The sequence below is a fragment of the Canis lupus genome, chromosome 32, assembly GCF_011100685.1.
Source record: "Canis lupus familiaris isolate Mischka breed German Shepherd chromosome 32, alternate assembly UU_Cfam_GSD_1.0, whole genome shotgun sequence".
NCBI lineage: Eukaryota > Metazoa > Chordata > Mammalia > Carnivora > Canidae > Canis > Canis lupus.
The window spans coordinates 6,512,869-6,533,291 of NC_049253.1; the positions used below are offsets into that span (position 1 = coordinate 6,512,869).

Genomic DNA, 20,423 nt, shown 5'->3' on the forward strand with positions numbered 1-20,423 from the left:
ATACTATTATTATAAGTTGGTTAATTTGATTAATCTCACATGGGGGGATGCCTACATGGCTCAGTCACTTGGGGTCTGGCTCTTGCTTTTGCTTCAGGTCCTGATTTCAGGGTTGTGGGACTGAGCCCTGCAATTGGGCTCTACACTGAGTGTGGAGCCCGCTTATGATTCTCTAGCTCTCCTTCTGCTTCTATCTCTCCTGCTTGCCGTCTCCTCTCTCGGGCTCGCTCTCTCTCTCTCTCTCTCTCTCTCTCTTTTAAAAAAAATGATTAAGCTAACACAGTTAATAATTATCAGAGGCAGAATCTAAACTTTGGGTTTGTCTGAACCCATGCCTTGTTGTAAAGAATACTACTTACCAGAGTCTAGAATAAAGAGTGCTGCTAGCACTTTTAGTTAGGGGACAGATAAATGCCCATTAGAAGTCTGGTTTAATGTTCTTCATTGACATATGTATAAAATAAACATCTCTCTCTCTCTCTCTCTCTCTCTTTTTTTTTTTTTTTAGTGCGACTTCATGACAGCATATCAGAAGAGGGCTTCCACTATTTGGTGTTTGATTTGTAAGTACAGCACACTTTGTAGTCATTTATTTTTGCTATTTGAAGACCATTTTGAATTGAACATGAGTTTTTCTAGTTTATGGTCTAAATTAATGACTAATTTTTTTAGATGTTCTCCAAATAACATTCAACTTTAATTCTTCTGAAAAAAATATGACTGTTCAGGAGTGTTTATTTAAAACTTAAGTTAATCTTCGTAGCTGAAACAGGAGTCTGTTTGGATTGTTCACTGTGATGTTATAAGCAGTTCTCAGTTTTGTCTTTGGGCATACAAATGGCTGGTATGAGCGAGTTTTCCATTGAATTTTTTGGACTATGTATAATTTATTGGCTTATATAAAAAGAACCATAGCTAACATCATACTCAGTGGTGAAAAAATGACAGATTTTTTTTCTCTAAGATCAGGAAAAAGATAAGGATGTTCACCTTGCCAGTTTTATTCAACATAGCCTGGGAACCCTAGCCACAGTAATCAGATAAGAAAAAGAAATAAGAGACATCATAGTGGTAAGGAAGAAGTAAAACTCCCCTATTTGCAGATGACATGATACCATACATAGAAAATCCTAAAGACACCACCAAAAAACTATTAGCAGTAATAAATAGTCAAGTTGCAGAATACAAAGTTAATATGCAAAAATTGGTAGCATTTCTATATGCTAGTAACAAAGTAGCAAAGACGAGAAATTAAGAAAACAGTTCCATTTACAATTGCGTCAAAAAGAATAAAATGCCTAGGAATAAACTTAAGAAAGTGAAAGACCTTACTCTGAAAACTGTAAAATAATGTTGAAAGAAATTGAAGACAACACAAACAAATAGAAAGATATGCCATGCTCATGGATTGGAAGAATAATATTGTTTAAATGTCGCAACTACCCAAAGCTATCTTTCAATGCAATCCCTATCAAAATACCAGCAGCATTTTTCTCAGAACTAGAACAAATAATACTAAAATTTGTATAGAACCACAGAAAAAACTCCAATAGCCAAAGCAGCCTTGAGAAAGTACAAAAGTAGAGACATCATAATCCCAGATTCCAAGATACCCTACAAAGCTGTAGTAATTGAAACAGTATGGTACTGGCACAAAAATAGACCCAAACATCAATGAAACAGAGTAGAGAGCCCAGAAATAAACCCATACTTATGTAGTCAATTAATCTATGACAAAAGAGGCAAAAATATACAATGGAGAAAAAGCCAGTCTCTTCAATAAGTGGCGCTGGGAAAATTGGACAGCTATGCAAAAGAATGAAACTGGATGACTTTCTAACACCAAACATAAAAAATAAACTGAAAATGGATTAAACCCAATAATTGCTATCAGTCATAGTGACATTGTTCTAGATATGTCTACTGAGGCAAGGGATACAGAGGCAAAAACAAACGATTAAACTACATCAAAATAAAAAGCTTTGCACAGCAAAGGAAAGCATCAACAAAACAGAAAGACAGCTTACTGAATGAGTAAAGATATTTGCAAATAGTATATCCAATAATGGGTTAATATCCAAAATATATTAAGAACTTATTCCAGTCAGTACCAGAAAAAAAAATCCAATTAAAAAAACTGGATTCTACATATTCAGTCAGAAGACCTGAATAGACATTTTTCCAAAGAAGATGTACAGATAGTCAAGAGACACATAAAAACATGCTCAGTATCACTCATTTGGGAAATGCAAATCAAAACTATAATGAGATATCACCTTACCTGTCAGAATGGCCAAAACCAAATACATAAGAAATATTAAGTGTTGATGAGGATTTGGGGAAAAAGGAACCTTTCTGCACTGTTGGTGGGAATGTGAATTGGGTATAGCCACTGTGGAAACCAGTATAGAGGTTCCTCCAAAAATTAAAAATAGGAATACTATATGATCTAAAAACTCCACTCTTAGGTATGTACCCAAAGAATGTGACAACACTAATTTGAAAAGAAATTTGCTCCACTATGTTTATTGCAGCATTATTTACAATAGCCAAGATATGGAAGCAACTTAAGTGTCCATCAGTAGATGAATGGATAAATAAGATGTGGTGTGGTGTATACACACACACATACACACACACATACAGTGGAACACTACGTGGCTACAAAGAAAGGAGAGGTCTTGCCATGTGTAACAATATGGATGGAGCAAGACAGTATTATGCTAAGTGAAATAAGTCACACTGAGAAAGACAAATACCATGAGATTTTACTCGTATGTGGAATGTAAAAAACAAAGTGAATAAACAAAAACTAGAATCAGAGAACAAATTGGTGGTTGCCAGAGGGCAGGAGAGTGGAGGGATTGGCAAAATGGATGAAGGGGAGTGGGGAATATAGGCTTCCAGTTATGGAATGAATAAATCACAGGAATAAAATACGTAAGGGAATATTTTTAATGATATTATAATAGCGTTGTATGATAACAGATGGTAAGTACACTTGTGAGCATAGCATAATGTGTAGATATCTTAAATCACTATGTTGTGTACCTGAAACTAATGCAACATTGTATGTCAATTATATTCACATTTAAAAACTAAAAATAAATTATAATTCAAATAATGGAAAAAGACTAAGGAAAGGGTCCTTGAAGTTGGTTTATTCAGGGGTCAGCATTTTCATACTCCCATCTTTTACTTCAGCTCATTGGCTTTTTCTCAGATTGGTATGGTTCAAGATATTATATACACATGCTAATGACCAGTAGACGACATTGTCTCGTTTTTTTATAAGAATCAAAAATTTACCCGGTAAACCTCTCATTTCCTCTCACTGGCCAGGATTAGGTCACATGCCCATCCTTAACCAATCAGTAGCAAGAGGAATGTAATTACCAAGATTGATTTAGACTAACTAGGATTTATAAATGAAGTTCTATCGACTAGAATGAAGGGAAAATATGACTCAGCATTTGCTCTGGCTGCCTGGGATATAGTGAGACAGGCCATATACATGGCTGGTTGGTGTTTAATAAGAACACACTTTCTTTTTTTTGTTTGTACTATATATCAGAAACGTCCATACCATTTGGCAGTAATTTCACTTCTAGAAATGAAGTCCATGGAAAGTATACCCTAAGTTTAGATAAAACTTTGGCCAAAAGATGTTCCTTGCATCAGCCTTTATAATGGGGGGAAAAAAAAGAAAGAAAGCCATCTTATAGATCTAATAATAAATATTTGTGTAAAGATGGTAAATTCATAAAATGGACTACTGTCTAGCATTTTCATGTGATGCTTGGGAAATAGATAAGAAAAAATATTTTTTGTAATAGTCTAAAAGTAGGTAATTGTTAGATTTGTTTAATTCAGCCCTTCAATGATGTAATTAAGAAATCAAGTTTTTTCCATCGTTTTGTTTTTTCTCTGTAGTATATGGGCTTATTCTCAGTTTGGCTACCTCATTTTCAGATATTAGTGACTTTCACAGTCAGAAAAAAAGGGCACTACTAATGCCATTGCCTGTGGTTTTATCCTTTCTCAGCAGTCCCTCACAAGATTATCTGTTAGTGAATCCCTGTTTAGAATTTCTTCTCATCTCATTCCCAAATCAAGTATTGATGAAGGGAATGGGTTTTAAAACCATTGGCTTTGACCAATTATAAACCTAATATGTCCATCTTGGGAGGTAACTGGCCTCCCCTGAATCACCATATGCATGGTCAGGTAAGGTCTAAACCATGACGTTGTTAATAAGAAAATATTAGGCAGCCAAGTGTGTCTGTTATATTGGTGATTGATGTGTGGTGGGGAATAGAGACTGAAGCTCTAATTATGCAGAGTCGCAGTATACAGGCTCCTTTCCACAGTCGCAGTCCACCCAAGGCTTGTTCACAGGGCTGTAGTTTGGCACCATTCCGTATTGTGCTAGTCCTCCCTCTTCAGTGCTTTCTCAGAGCTCATATTTTTACTTTCTCCATTGTCCTTTCTTCCTTTCTGATGTTCTAAGACCTCTTCTTTTATGATTTCCTTTAATAACTTCCATTCTTTCAGAGTAGATATTCTAGCAACAGATTCTTACTATTTTTCTGAGAATGTCTTGATTTCCCCCTTCACTCCTTTTTGCTAGATAAAGAATTCTAGGTAAACAGTTATGTTCTTTTAATGTTACATCAATTCCTTCTGGATTCTCTGATTTGTGATGAAAAATCTCTTGTCATTCTGTTTTGCCCCTAAAACTAAGGTGTTTTTTCTCTCCAGATGCTTTAAAGATTTTTTTTGTCTATAGTTTTTAGAAGTTTGACTATGATGTGTCTTGGCTTGGATTTCTTAGAGTTTATCTTATTTGGTCTTCACTTAACCTCTTGAATATACAATACAGGTGATGTCTTCTGCCAAACTTGGGAAATTTTTAGACATTGTTTCTTTGAATACTTTTTTTTAGCCTTGCCTTCTTTCTCTTTTCCTTCTGGAACTTGATAACATGAATGCTAGATCTTTTGTCATAGCTACAAAAATTCCTGGGGCTCTGTTCATTTTTATCTTTTTTTCGTCTTGCTTAGATTAGGAAATTTATACTGTTTTCTTTAAGTTGACTGATCCATTTTCTTTCATTCTGCTATTGAATGCATCCATTTCAGTTATTATATTCTTCTAGTTCCATGATAGACTATTGGTTTTTCTGTAAATTCTCTGTCTTTGCTGAGACTTTTCTATGTTTTCTTTGCATTCATAATTTTCACTGGAGCATTATATTAGTAATCAAAAAATCTTTGTCAGATAATTCCAACTGCATGGTGATCATGGTGTTGTTGGCATCTGTTCATTGTTTTTTCTCATTCATATTGAAATTTTCTTGGTTTTTTTATATAATGAGTAATTTTGCATTATATCCTGGACATTTGGGTATTATTTTATGAGACCATGGATATAATTTAAATCTTTGTAACAGGCCTCCTCTGATACCACATTGGCAGGGGTAATTAGGTACCATCTTACTACTTTTGGGTGGGAGTGGAAGCCCCAGTTTCCTATTTAGCTTCCTGTGGCACCCCATGGGTGTTCCTCCTCACTGCTGGGCAGGACTAGGAGAACAGAGAATCTTTTTTTAATGCACTTAATGAGAGAAATGTATCTACCCTAATTTTTTAGACCTGTTGTTATTTCCTAATAGATTTAATTTGTTAGATCTCCTTTGCTGTATATATCAACAGTATGGTATTATAAACTGGGATATGTCCTTCATGCTATGATGAATGCTGGAATGAAAAATAATTTTGCTAATGCTCATTTACCTGACTACCATTATTCAGAATTGGATTTGATCATAGCTCTATCAGAGAGGATATACTTTTCCTATACCCTCTTATGTTCTGTGCATGAAGGCATGTGAATTAGACTAAAGTCAGGTTAACAGAATAAAAGACAATTTTTATTAGTATTTATGTGCATGGGAGTTTGTAGAAAAGAAGTGAAACTAAAAGAAGCAGTGAAAATATTAAATTCTTGTCTTAGATGACAAAAATTACTCTTCTCTCCCTGGTACATAGGGAAATGTTCTCCCTGCTTCTCTCCCTGAGCAGATAACCTTCCTCAAAGGGAAATTGATGCCTCTTGGGAAAATAAGGGGAAAGTAGAGAACTCTTCCTGTATTTGTTCATTCTCAGTTGACTTTAGCCCAAAATAATCTTTTTGCCAAAGTGGCATTTCGTAGGGTGGTATATTCTAATCTGCTTCAGCTCCAAGAAGCACATTAATCTGAGGTCAGATGTAGGGATGCCTGGGTGGCTCAGCAGTTGAATGTCTGCCTTTGGCTCAAGGTACGATCCTGGTCCAGGGATCAAGTCCCACATCAGGCTCCCTGTGAGGAGCCTGCTTCTCCCTCTGCCTGTGTCTCTGCCTCTCTCTCTCTCTCTCTCTCTCTCTTACTCTCTCTCTCCCTCTCCCCCCCCTCTCTGTTTCTCTCATGAATAAATAAATAAAATCCTTAAAAAAATAAAAAAGTTAGGTCAGATGCAGAAAGGCAATACCCTTCTTCTCATGTCATGCACACTACTTTTCCATAGTTACCATGTTCACATATAAAATTTTATACTTTTCTATATTTCTTATTAAATGGAGGGAATATGAATCAGAGTTCTTTAAATAATTGGTACAGAACATATATAAAAAAACAGTTCATGTGAATACAAAATAAGATTTTCAGTTATTTGTCATATTTGGATCATATTTGTCACAGTATTTGTGGTATTAATGTCTCTGAAACCAAAGTGTAAGTTTGCATCTGAACCATAGTAACATTAAATACGCTTCATCAGACAGTTGAATTGCTAGATTGAAATTGCTTCATCAGGAAGTTGCTAGATTGAAAGCTCAGAGTCTTCACAATTATTTTTCAATGTTTAAAGTTTGAGGAGTTATGAGCACTTTTCATTAAAATATTCTGTCATTAAGTGATAAAGCACCCAGCTTTAGAGACATTTGGAAAATAATGGTTAAAAGTATAGATTTTGAGTGATTAAAAAGAGATTATAACAGATATAATTCCTCTAAATTATCTAATTGTGATGGTTACTCTATGAAGAGGAAAAGTAAGTAGCTTTAGAAAAATGAACATTTTATACATTTAAGAAAAGTATGGTCTCAAATGTATCAATGAAATACTCATATGGGAAAATTGGAGTCACTTAGCCAATCAGTTCCAAGATAAAATAACTACTTGAATTCCTAAAGAAGGAATGTTACTGTTTGTCCTTTTGATGATGGTTTTGGCAGTGTGGTACTTGTGCATACTTCCTGTGGAATGTCAGCTATTCACAATCTATTGGGAAGTTCTATTTTTATAGGTGCACTGAGTTTTCTTCTAATGGAATACTTTTCCCTTTCTAAAAAGCAAAACAGAAGAGGCAATGAGTTCCATTAAAAAAAAATGTTTCTTACAATTTTAAATTTACATTTTTCATTCAAGTATCTATCTACCATTTTCAACTACACAGCATTAGTAATCACTTTTTCAAATAGACTCAGGAATCCATGTGAAAGACCTACATGAAAGCAAAGAGCTCTTCACGGCAAATAATGAATTATCCTCCAGGTTTGTGCCTAGCAGGGTTTTCAGGACACCTCAGCAGTTCTGGGAGATAAGAGATGTGGATTTATCTGAAGGCCAGGCAGGGAAATAATGGATTTGTACCTAGAATTATAGTCCCTAAGGGAGAGGCCTGTACTGAGAGCCATTGGCCTTAGGCAGATACAGCCGATTCAGTCCATTTCTTTGAGAAATAAGGCCTTGACAAGGGCAGTCATCTGAATGTGACATATATATTTCAGGAACTAAATGTCAGTGAATATCTGTATTATGTGCATGTTGGGTGAATGTGTAATGAAGTATAGAAATATCACAGCCTTTCTAAGTAAATGTATAAGAGAATAATACTTGAGTTAAATTTTGTAATCTCAATAGGGAACTAAAATTAGATTAGATTAAGGTTTTTTGGCAAAAGTGCTGATCCAGAATGAAAAGTCTTAAGTTTCCATTTCAGAGCTACCCAAGGCTAACCATCTAACATTACCTTTTCTCTAATTCTAATTTTTCTCATGCAGAATGAGGCTGTGGGACCAGATGAAAAATGTGTCAGACATCTCTCAAGTCCTTGCTTATTTTGTGAGGCCAGGATGTTGTTCTCATCAAGTTGAGATTTCTGGTAGAATAGGAATCCAAGTGTCATTTTTAAATATTAGATTTATTATGATTTTAAATTATTTGAGAAAAATTCTATTATTGCATCTTTAGAAAGAACTTTTTTTCTCCTAGCAAAAACACATCTTGGTACACGAAATGTGTTTTTGTCCCCATATAAGAGATTCTGTTCATCAAATGTATAATGAGTACCTATTAAATGTAAGACACTATGCCTAATGCTTTAAGAAAAAAGGTAGTGTTTCTGAACATTTTAAAATCAATGTCCTATTTTGACAATTTTAAAATTGAATACTCAGAGAATATGATGTGTTCCCTTCCTGTGTCCCATTTTTTTCATTCTTGTACCAACCAGAAAGATTGGTTAAACAGCATGCCTTATAGTTATTACTAAGAAGACATATATTTTTCATTTTTACAAATTTGAAATTATATCAGTATTAAAAAACACCTTTCAAAAACTACACCCCTTGGACTGGGATGCTGATCATTATACTGGCAATATCAAGACTAAAATATAAGATACATCCACTTTTTTGAAATTTTTGTAGATCGGAAAGGGGATTAGACAGCTTCAAAAAATCTGCAGAATAGACATAATATGGTAAAAGCTGTTAAGAGTTATACAGAGGTTTGGGAGAGAGAGCCAGCATTCATTTAGTGAGGAATGCCAGGAAACACAATGGGAAGAACTGAAGTTGAAGCAGATGTAATTATGTCTTTGTCTATGTCTTCATTCAACAAATGTACCTAAAGTCTATACTTACTCTCTATCAGACACTGTGGGGTAAACTGATTGGAGGGAAGGCGAATGACAATTTTTGCCTTCAAAAGAACTAAAAGCAATCTCATACTTGTTTTGTTCTAGCTTTCTTTCATCTACTAGAATATTTGGTTACATAACCAACAGGTCAGCATTTTACAAAACATTCAGATACAGCGTAGTAAGTTTCACAATATCTGTGAACATCTGTGTGTGCCCTTGTGACTTGGTCATCTTTATGGTTATTTAATAAAATTCTTCTATTATGCTGATAATATTCTCCTGTATCTCACAAGGCATATATATTCCATATACATTCCAATGAATATTAAATCTTTTTTAGGGGTGGAAGCCTAGTCTGATTTTTCTGGACATCTTTGACCTATTAGTCACAGCAAATTTTATCCTTTTTTTTTTTTTTAAAGATTTTATTTATTCGTGAGAGACAGAGAGAGAGAGAGAGAGGCAGAGACATTGGCAGAGGAGAATCAAGCTCCTTGTGGGGAGCCCAATGCGGGACTCAGTCCCAGATCCTGGGATCAGGACCTGAGTCGAAGACAGATGCCCAACCGCTGAGCCACCCAGGCATCTCAAATTTTATCCTTAAAACCTACCTAATATAATTCATTTATCTTATATTTGGTTTTAATATTATTTGGTCACATTTGATTTATAATGGTGTATATAGGAAGTGGTGACAAAAATAATTTCTACTCTCCGATCAAAATGTGAATGCACATGTTTGAAGATTATTTGGTCTATCAGTGCCCTGTAAACAGCACTTGAGAATTGGCCTCTAGGTTAAACTCCTGTCAAAAGACAAAAAACTAAATAAGTATTTATTGTGTAGCATGACTTGTGCAGTGTTTTGCTGTGTGCGTGGATGATTGAAGCAAAAAGAGATTGAATTAGTGGTGTAAATCCAGTTAGAAGTTGGCTACACTAATATCCAGGTAGAAGATAGTAAGCCCTTGAAGTTAGATGTTGGTAGGAACAAAAGAAGTTACAAGGTATAAATCCTCTGAATCTACCTTTTAGAACAAAGTTGAACCTATGGATTTTGGTTTTGGTTGGCCCTTTTATGCAAGAAACAGTCATTCTGCATAACGTGGAAGATAATTTAAATAACAAAGAAACCCTAATGCTTTAAAGATATTGCATTTCTCATTTGTTTTTAGAAAAGTGTTTGAGTCAAAATATCTTGGCTATTTTTAAAATAAATTTAATGTTCACTAGAATAATTCTAGAATGTCCACTCTATAATTCTAGAATTGTAAGAGGGTCACTGATAGGAAAATACGGCTTTTACAAAGGTAAACTACACAATTTCAACGTCCTATTAGTTGGAAAATTAATAAAATGGCAATGATTCTGTCCTATTTTTTTACAGAAAAACATTTATTTATTTTTTAAAGATTTTATTTATTTGAGAAAGAGTGAATGAGTGTGAGTGGGAACTAGGGGCAAGAGCAGAGGGAGAGGAAGAAACAAATGTTCCACTGAGCAGGAAGCCTGACTCAGGGCTCCACTGAAGGAGATCGTGACTTAAGCTGAAAGCAGACCCTTAACCAAATGAGCCACCAAGGCACCCCTAGAAAAACATTTTAAATGACTATGGCATTTATACTTTTAATAGGTATAGAGAAAATCATATTCTTTTCTTTCTGAATAGAAAGCAAAATACTCAGCTTTTCTCACGTATTATGGTGCTGCTACAAGATGGCAAACTCAGCTCTTCCATCACACATTATGGTTTTAAATTTGCGGGGAGTACAATGTAAATGGTAAAGTAAAAAAAAAAAAAGCCTATTTTCTTTTAAGATTTTATTATTTGAGAGAGAGAGAGAGAGAGAAAGAGAGAAAAGCAAGCAAGAGCAAGAGGAAGGACAGAGGGAGAAAGAGAAGCAGGCTCTTAGCTGAGCAGGGAGCCCTATGTAGGGCTTGATCCTGGGACCCTGGGATCATGACCTGAGTTGAAAGCAGGTGCTTAGCCAACTGAGCCACCCAGCTGTGCCAAATGGTAAAGTGTTTTTGATTTCTGTTTCACTTGGTCATTTCCAATATATCGGTCATTTCCTAATACAGTCAAATGGTAGACTTTTGCATATTAACCTTGTATTCCACAATTTGCTATATTTGCTTCTTAGTTTCCCAAAGCTTTGTTGTGTATTCTTAGGGGTTTTTACCATAGACAGTCATGTTAATCTGTGAATAAATACAACTGTATTTCTTCTTCCCAATTTGTACGTATGCCTTTTATTTCTTGTCGTACTGCATTAACTAGGACTTCCAGTATGGTATTGAAAAGGAGTCGTAAAAAGAGACATTTTTGTCTTGTTCCTGATCTCAGTGGGAAAGCTTTAAGTGTCTGTTAAATATGATGCTAGCTTGTGATATTTTGTGAATGTTCTTTATCAAGTTGAGGGAAGTCATTTCTGTTCCTAGTTTGCTGAGAGTTATTATCATGAATGGGTGTTGAATTTTGTCAAATGTGTTTTTCTGCATCAACTAGTATGATCATGGGTTTTTTTTTCTATTTTTACCTGTTATTGTGATGGATAACATTTTTTAATTTTCACATATTAAACAAGCCCTGCATACTTGAAATAAATCCTTTTTTAAATGAGATATAATTCTTTTTATATACTATTAATTTCAATTTCTTAATATTTTGTTGAGGATTTTTATATCTGTGTTCGTGATGGCCATTGGTCTATAATTTTCTTGTAATGTCTTTATCTTGTTCTGGAATTAAAGTAATGCTGATCTCATAGGACGTGTTGGCATGTGTTCACTCTACTTCTGTTTTCTGGGTGAAATTAGGAAGGGCTGGTATTATTTCTTAAGTGTTTGGTATAATTTATCAGTGAATTCATCTAAGCCTCCTTCTGTTTTGGAAAGTTATTAATGATACACTTTCTTTAATAGGCCCATTTTTAAAAAGATTTTTTTTTTTCATGAGAGACACAGAGAGAGAGAGAGGCAGAGACACAGACAGAGGAGAAGCAGACTCCTTCCAGGAAGCCTGATGTGGTACTTGATCCCGGGACTCCAGGATCACGGCCTGTGCTGAAGGCAGGCGCCAAAACGCTGAGCCACCCAGGGATCCCCCAATAGGCCTATTTTTTTTTTTTAAGATTTTATTTATTTATTCATGAACAACATGAAGAGAGAGACAGAGACATAGGTAGAGGAAGAAACAGGCTCCCCATGGGGAGCCTGATGTGAGACTTCATCTCAGGCCCACGGGATCACAACCTGAGCCAAAGGCAGACACTCAATCACTGAGCCACACAGGTGCCCTTAGATAGGCCTATTTGTATTGTCTGTTTCTTCTTGTGTGATTTTGGCATATTGTGTCTTTCAAGGAATTAATCTATTTCATCTAGATTACCAAGTATGAGAATATAGAGTTATTCATAATATTCCTTTATTATCCTTTTATTGTCCATGTTACCTATAATGATGTCTTCTCTTTCATTTCTGGTACTAGCAATTTATGTTTTCTCTCATTTTTTCTTAGTCTGATTATAGGCTTATACATTTTTTTTTTTAGGCTTATACATTTTAATGGATCTTTTCAAACTAGCTTTTTTGCTTTTGTTGATTTTTTTTTGGTTTCCTGTTTTCAATTTTATTGATTTCTGCTCTAATCTTTATAATTTATTCTGCTTATTTTAGATTTCATTTGCTCCTTTTTCTTGTTTTGTTTTTAGTGGAAGCTTAAATTACTGATATATCTTTCTTTTCAAATATATGAATTTCCCTCTATGTACTACATCCCACAAATTCTGATAAGTTGTACTTTAATTTCCATTTAATTCAAAATGCTTTTAAATTTCTCTTGAAATTACTTCTTTGACCCCTGTGTTGTTTAATCTCTAAGTATTTTGGGTTTTTCAGCTATATTTCTGGTATTGACTACTAGTTCAATTCCATATGGTCTGAGAGAAGACATTGTATGATGATTTCTGTTCTTCTATATTTGTTAAGGGTTTTTTTTTTTATGACTCATATTGTAGTCCGTCTTGGTTCCATGTGACCTTGAGAAGAATGTGTATTCTACTTTTGTTACATGAAATAGTCTATAGATGTAAATTATATCCAGTTGATTTACGGTGCTCTTGAGTTGAACTATATGGCTAATGATTTTCTGCTTGCTGGATCAGTCCATTTTTGATGGGATGTATTAAAGTTTCCAGCCGTGGTAGTAGATTCACCTTTTCTTATATTTTTCATCTTCTGCCTGACATGTATTGATGTCGTATTGTTAAACACCTGCATATTAAGGATTAATGGCTCTTTTTGGAGACTCTTTTATTATTAAGTAACGTATTAAGTCTGCTCTGCAATTAATAAAGCTATGCTCATGTTCTTTTGAGCAGTGTTTGTTTGGTTTGTTTTTCCTACCTTTAGTCTTAATCTATATGTGTCTGTAAAGCAAGCTTCTGACAACATGTAGTCGGGTCTTGTTTTTAAAGATTTCATTTATTTATTTATTTATTTATTTATTTATTATTTATTTATTTATTTAAGAGAGAGGCTGGGAGAGTGAGAACACAGCAGGGCAGAGGGAGAAGGACAAGTAGGCTCTCCATTGAGCAGGATCCCAACACAGGGCTTGATCCCAGGACCTGAGGATCATAACCTGAGCTGAAGACACACACTTAGCGGACTGTGCTACCCAGGTGCCATGTTTTCCTTGTTCTTTGTTCCTGTTTTATCTTATCATGCTTTTTTTTTTTTTTTGAAATTTCTATTGTCATTTCCTCAAGCTCCGAGATTCTTTCTTCAGCCGTGTCTAGTCTACTAATGAGCTCATAAGTGGATTCATTTCTGTGAGAGTGTTTTCTTTTCTCTGGTATTTCTTCTTGATTCTTTCCTAGAATTTCCATATCTGTACTAACATTACCCCTCTGTTCTTTCTTGCATGTTGTCTGTTTTATCATGTAATGTTCGTAGCATATTAACCATAGTTTTAAAAGTCTTGGTCTGATAATTCCAACATTACTACCATGTCTGACTCTGGCTCTAATGCTTGGTAGGTTTCTTCAAAGTGTGCTTTTTGCCTTTTAGTATGTCTTGTAATTTTTTGTTAGAAGGTAGATATGAAACAGTAGGTAAGAGGAACTAGGTAAATAGGCCTTTAGTGTAATGTGGGTTTTAGGCTGTGATAAAATAGTTTTTTCTTTAAGCAGGCATTTTTAAAAGAGAATATTTTTCAGAGTGGTTCCTTTTCTTTTCTCCCCTCCCTGCTAGAAGCATGAATTTTTCTTTCTTTCTTTCTTTTTTTTTTTTTTTTTTTTTTTTTAGATAGTCACTGTGAGGGCCTGATAGAGCTACTGATGGAAAATGTACAAGAGTCTAAGTCTGAGGGCCCCCTATGACTGGGTCCCCCACTTTTACCTTCCTGGCTTGAACACAGGGAGCCTTCAGTAATTTTTCAATTACAGTTCAGATTTTCCTGTCACAGTACTGATTCCTGCAGAAGTTTCTGCTCCGTTATTTTCTGTGTCTGCCCGTCTGTCTCTCTAGTTTTGGGGGCATCTGTCTGCCTTGTGACCTTATTTGACAGATATGTGAAGAATTGTTAATTTCTCAGTTTGTTTAGCTTTTTATTTGTTGTTATGACAGAATGACAACTTTTAAGCTCCCTATGTGCCAGACCAGAAACCAGAAGTCCTCATGTTTTTTTTTTTAATTTTAAGTTTTATAAAACAACTAAAAACTTCAAAATTGCTGGGAATTGAAAAGACAAGGCATAGTCATTTATTAGTTGGAGGTCTGAAATCTGAGGCTAGAAATTTATATTCTTAAGGTTAAGATAATTAGAAGTCTGACCTATGTGTTTCTTTATATTGTAAGTCAGCAAGAGTGATAGAATGAGTAGATTGAATATTCCTCAGGAAACAATTGAAACTTACACCCCATTGGAATTTTTTGTCCAGAGTCATTAAAGAGATTTACTACCTCTTTTGTTCAACCAGATTTTAAAAGCAGAATTTTCTCAAGAGGTTAAATATTAAAATCATGGATGCTTATGAAAGTGCTAAATAAATATAAATGCCTTTCACCTCTTGGGTCAGATAGTTCTCCTTGGAAAAGGCTGGCATTGTTATCTAAGGTATTAATTGTCATGTTAGAGACAGGTAGTGTCTATGGACTGTCAGTGACATTCTGCTGTGTAAGGGAATCTGGAAAAGTTACAGTTTAAAAGATGTTAGACTAAGTTTAGCAGTCCACTTCTTTAGTATGTGATGATATTTTCTACCATGCTCTCATCCATTCCATTTTTTCGCCTGGACTTTGTAGGCAGGAAGCCCAAGTCCCACTTGATCCCTGCTTACTTTTCATTTCTGCTTGAGACACCCAAAATTGGCAGGTGCTCCTCTTGGCTTGCAGTTAATTCTCCCCCTAGCTTTGGTACTTCAGACATTCTCTGTAAATAGATTTGCTATTATAATACATTCATCCAATGACTAGAATACTGATTGGGTGCTAATTATATGCCAGGCACTTTGCTAAATACTAGAGATAAAACTATGAATAAGACATAGTCCCTGCCCACGAGGAGCTTATAGCCAGTTGTTGAAAAAGGATAGTAGACTATGCTGAGCCCTAAGATAGGGTGAGCTTGTGGGAAAGAACGGTGCCTAATGGGTACAAGGGTGAGAGTGTAGAGGGGAGACTCTATTCTGAGATTTAAAAGATAAGTAGAATTAGTCGTCATAGATTGTTATTCTTCCCTGCAATGCCAAGGGAAACAATATATGCAATATCCTAGAAGAGACTTTAGACAATTCTAGACATCTGTACCTCAGTGTGGATGAACCAGCAAGATTTTTGAGTGGAAAAGTGGAGAACCATGAGGTTATGAGACTGAAGAAGTAGGCGGGAGCCAATTCTCAAAGCTTCTTCCTTATTTATCATTCCTTGAACTAAAACCTGAAATGAACTAAAACCTGATTTTTAAAAGGAGAGTTAAGGGAAACAATATAATGAAATATGTGTTTAGAAGAATCATTCCAGCTACAAGTTGAGGTACTTATTGGCATCCTAATGTGAGATACTAGTTTCTGGAACTAAGCAGTGAAATGGGAATGAAGAAAAGTGGAAAGCTTTGAGAGTAATTTAAGAGGTAAAAGTAATAGATATAATGATTAATTGACTTAAAACTCTTTTGTTGAAGCTTTCTGTCTTTTGAGAACATTCCATTTCTAAAATAACTATAATAATCTGATTAGAGAAAAGAATATTTTATCTCCTTAAAGCTTTGAGTAGCTAATTGATAGCCATGTAATTGAGAACAGTTAGAACAATGACATTTTTGTAGATAGACGGCGGACTCAGAAATAGTTACCAGGTCAGTGTTTTGGAATTTTAACTATGTGAATTAAACAAGTAAAACATTTACAAGTATGTGACTTGACAAACAAGAAGACTTTGAAAAAAGATCTTCTCTTCCCCAACTAAAGCAAGGATGTAAACAGTGCTAAAACATAGTTGGTACTTCATAAATACTTGTTGAATAAATGAGTTGAATTATTTAACATTTTAAGTAAGTCAGAAAAAGTAGAAGCAGTTATTGAGATTACATCAATTTTAATTGCACATATTCATTCTTCATGTATACATATATAATATAAACTACTGTTGTGTGATGTGTGCCAGTTCTGTGAAGGGATGAGGGCAAATATCCAATAGAGTTATTCCTTCCAAGTAGTCAGGGTAAACCTTGTGAAAATTACTGGTGTGCTAATTGATTTGGTTTACAAATAACAAACTGAAATATTTGAAATATTAAAAATGGTCACTCATGATTTAGAAATCACTTTGTAGGTAATATGTAATAATTATAGTTTCAACATGAGTCAGTGTTTAAACATTGTTTCTTTTATTATGTCTGTGTATCTGTCAGTCCTGTGTGTGTGTGTGTGTGTGTGTGTGTGTGTGTGTGATGTTTATGTGTTTTGTATGGTTGGCGTTGTTGTGCCCAAGATTGCGAATCCGAGAAACCACCAAGGAGCCGACACCGATGCAAACACACGAGGGTTTATTTACAAGCTCGAGCTTGGGTCCAAGTATACCTGACACAGCGGAGCAGGGACTTGGACCCCGAAGTGGGTTACAGCTGGGTTTTTTATAGGCTGGTCTAGGGGATATTCAGAAGGGGTGGAGGAATTTCTCAAGTTCTGTTTACATTCTGATATGGGGCTTAAGGGCATTGAGCTCTGTTCTCATTCTAATATGGGACTTTATACCACAGGCGTGGGCTCTGTTGTCTTTCTGATATGGGATTACCTGCCGAGGACATTCTGCAGTTTTTCCTATAAAGTTCAGTTCTTATTCACAGGGGCCTAAGATGGCTGTACTTGTGCTAATGGCCTTGATTTTTCTCAGCTCCACAGCGTGGCTATAGATTTGCCAAGATTTTGGCAGAGAAGAATAATTGTTTTAAAGAAAGATGTTTCTTTTGTTTTGAAAAATATTTGAGAAATAGAAGTCTGATTTTTCATAAATGTTTTTGTATTTTGTTTTGGATTCTAAAGCAGCAACCTGACATCAATCAGGACTTTTATTAAATCATCAAGAAAAGTTTTTTTTTTTTTTTAAGATTTTATTTATTCATGAGAGAGAAAGAAAAAGACATGGGCAGAGGGAGAAGCAGGATACATGTGGGAGCCTGATAATAGCACTCGATCCCAGGACCCCGGGATCATGACCCAAGCCAAAGGCAGACCCTCAACCACTGAGCCACCCAGGTGTGCCTTAAGAAAAGTTTTCAACATAAAATTTTGAAGAAAATTATATTTTAAAATAGTGTTCATTTCTCTTCTTTGCCCTTTTAATGTACTGATAGATGTGTTTATGAAAAGTTTTTTTAATATACTAGATTTACCATCTTGAGTCATTTTTCCATTAACTTTTACTGTAATTTTTCATATAACTTACTAAAAGGAGAACAAGGAATCAAATCTTAATAATGTTTTTTTAAAGGAGACTTAATCTTTCTTTTAAAGAACATAACATTTTTATCCATACCGGATTTGTTTTTGTTTACTGGCTTGGTACTCTCCTTGATAAAAAATAAAATCAATTTACTACTAAGTTAATCTCTCTTCTATATAGATAGGTCTCTACTAGTTTCTTTGTTTTCCTAGTGCCTTGCTCAGTTTCTGGAATGAGAAGGTGCTTGGTAATAACCTCCAGGATTCTGAATTCATTTTTCATTCATGTATTCATGGAATAAATACATTTAGTATTTATTATATAGTTGGTACAGTGCTGATCCCTGGGGTCCACAATGAGTTTGTTTTGTACCTCTCTTCAAGGCATTTGAAGTTTTTTTTAGATATTCATTAAACATGCACATATTCAAAATACCATAGAGGTAATTTAGATCTATGTTGGTAATTTCCTTCTACTCTTCTTTGTCTCCTTTTTTAGTGTTTTTCATCTCCTGGACATTTAAATACAGGAATGACCCAAGGTCTTGGTCCTTGGCCATCTTATATTTTCAGTTTATACTCACTTCCAGAGTATCTCATTCAGTATCATGGTCTTAAATTCCATCTATAAATTAATGTTACTCAAATTTATAATTGCAGCTCAGACCTCTACCTGAATTCCAGTCTTGGATATTCTACTGCCTACTCACCATCTCCACTTGGTGTCTAATTGGTGTTTCAAATTTAAAATGTCTGAAACTCACCTACTCATCTCCCTACAGCAAAACCTTCTCCTATAAGTTCATGGCAACTCCTTCATCCCAGTTGTTCAGTCCAAAAACATTGGAGTAATTATTGACTCTTTTTTTTTTTAAATATACTATATCTGATTGATCAGCAACTCCTGTCAATTTCAAAATATACTCAGAATTTGGTAACTTGTCACCATCTCTGCAGTACCACCTTGGCCCCAACTGCTGTCCTCTCTTGCCTGGTCACTGTGAAAACATTCCTACCAGGCTGCATGTTTCTGCACCCACCCTTCTGCATCTGCACTCAGTACAGCATCCACAGAAATATCCTATCAAAATCCAAGAGCATGTCATTGCTCTGTTCAGAGCACTCTGTTGTTTCATTGCTTATTACCTTCCTCCTGCCTACCTCAGCTCTAGCCACACTGCCTTCCTCATAGCTTGGAACAAGCTGAGTTCACGCTGCCTTTTTCCTTGGCCCTGAATGTTCTTATCCCTGAAACTTGCCTGGCTCACCTATCACTCCCTTCAGGGCTTGGCTCCTAGGTCACCTTCTCAAGGAAGCTTTCCCAGGTACCCTCTATACGTTGCCATTCTTTCTTCACCAACTGTTCCCAACTCTTTCTTTGCCTTTAAACCCCTGCTACTTATCACTATTAATCTAGGATAAATTAAACCTAATTCATCTGGTTAATTATCTACATCACCCACTAGAATGTGAGCTCCATGAATGCTGGGACTTTATTTTTTCTTTTGTTCACAGTTTTATCCTCAGTGCCTAGAATAGTGCTTACACATAGTAGGCTTTCAAAATTTTGTTTTTAACATACAGAATATGAGGAAGCTTTTGTTTTGTTTTATTTTTTAAGATTTCATTTTTTTACTTTTATTTATTTTTTAAGAATTTATTTATTTATTCATGAGAGATACAGAGAGAGAGAGAGAGGCAGAGGGGGAGAAGCGGGCTCCATACAGGGAGCCTGATGTGGGACTCAATCGTGGGTCTCTAGGATCACACCCCGGGCCGAAGGTGGCGCTAAACCACTGAGCCACCTGGGCTGCCCCAGCTTTTGAAAAGAAAATACAATTAGTTTGTAAAGAATTTAGAGAGCTTAAAGTGAATATTTAGGTCTTCTTTCATTTACTTGTTACTTTGAGTACACACTGCCAGCACTTTGAAGGTCCAGTTGCCTAATTACTAGTTACTTAGCATGCTCAGAATCATAGAAAGAGACTTTTTGCCGAAACTAAAAATGAAGATTTAGTTTAGCCAAGTATCTATTTTGGAGCAAAATGTGACATTATGAAGACACATTTTAAGAATTTTTTTTTTAAAGATTGATTTATTCATTCATGAAAGACAAAGACAGAGGCAGAGACATAGTCAGAGGGGGAGAAGCAGGAGCCCTGCAGGGAGCCCAGTGAGGGACTCCATCCAGATCCCGGAATCACGCCCTGAGCCGAAGGCAGACGCTCAACTGCTGACCCACTCAGGTGTCCCATATTTTAAGAAATGTTAAGTAGCAATGCCTGTATGGTCAAAATGAATTGTAGTATTCTCAAACATGATAATTATGATGTAGTTAAATTCACATACTGATTATTTCTTATTGTTATGAGTGCTTAATTAATTGATATCTACCATCTATCTTAACTTTTTCTTAGAGATATTTCGGTTACTTCTTTTCAGTCAACAGGCAAAGCAGGATATTCAAATGCCCTGGGAGCATAATGCTAATGACTAGCAATTGAAGTCATTC

At 35.3% G+C, this 20,423-nt stretch overlaps 1 protein-coding gene across 18 annotated transcripts in view; it reads left to right on the forward strand.

Moving 5' to 3' along the window:
- Positions 1-20,423, forward strand: part of CAMK2D (calcium/calmodulin dependent protein kinase II delta) — a 301,491-nt gene that overhangs the window by 150,078 nt on the left and 130,990 nt on the right. For all 18 annotated transcript variants that reach the window (XM_038581789.1, XM_038581804.1, XM_038581805.1 and 15 more), the window contains exon 4: positions 509-563. In XM_038581789.1, the coding sequence (XP_038437717.1) occupies positions 509-563 (55 nt within the window). The remainder of the gene's footprint in view (positions 1-508; positions 564-20,423) is intronic.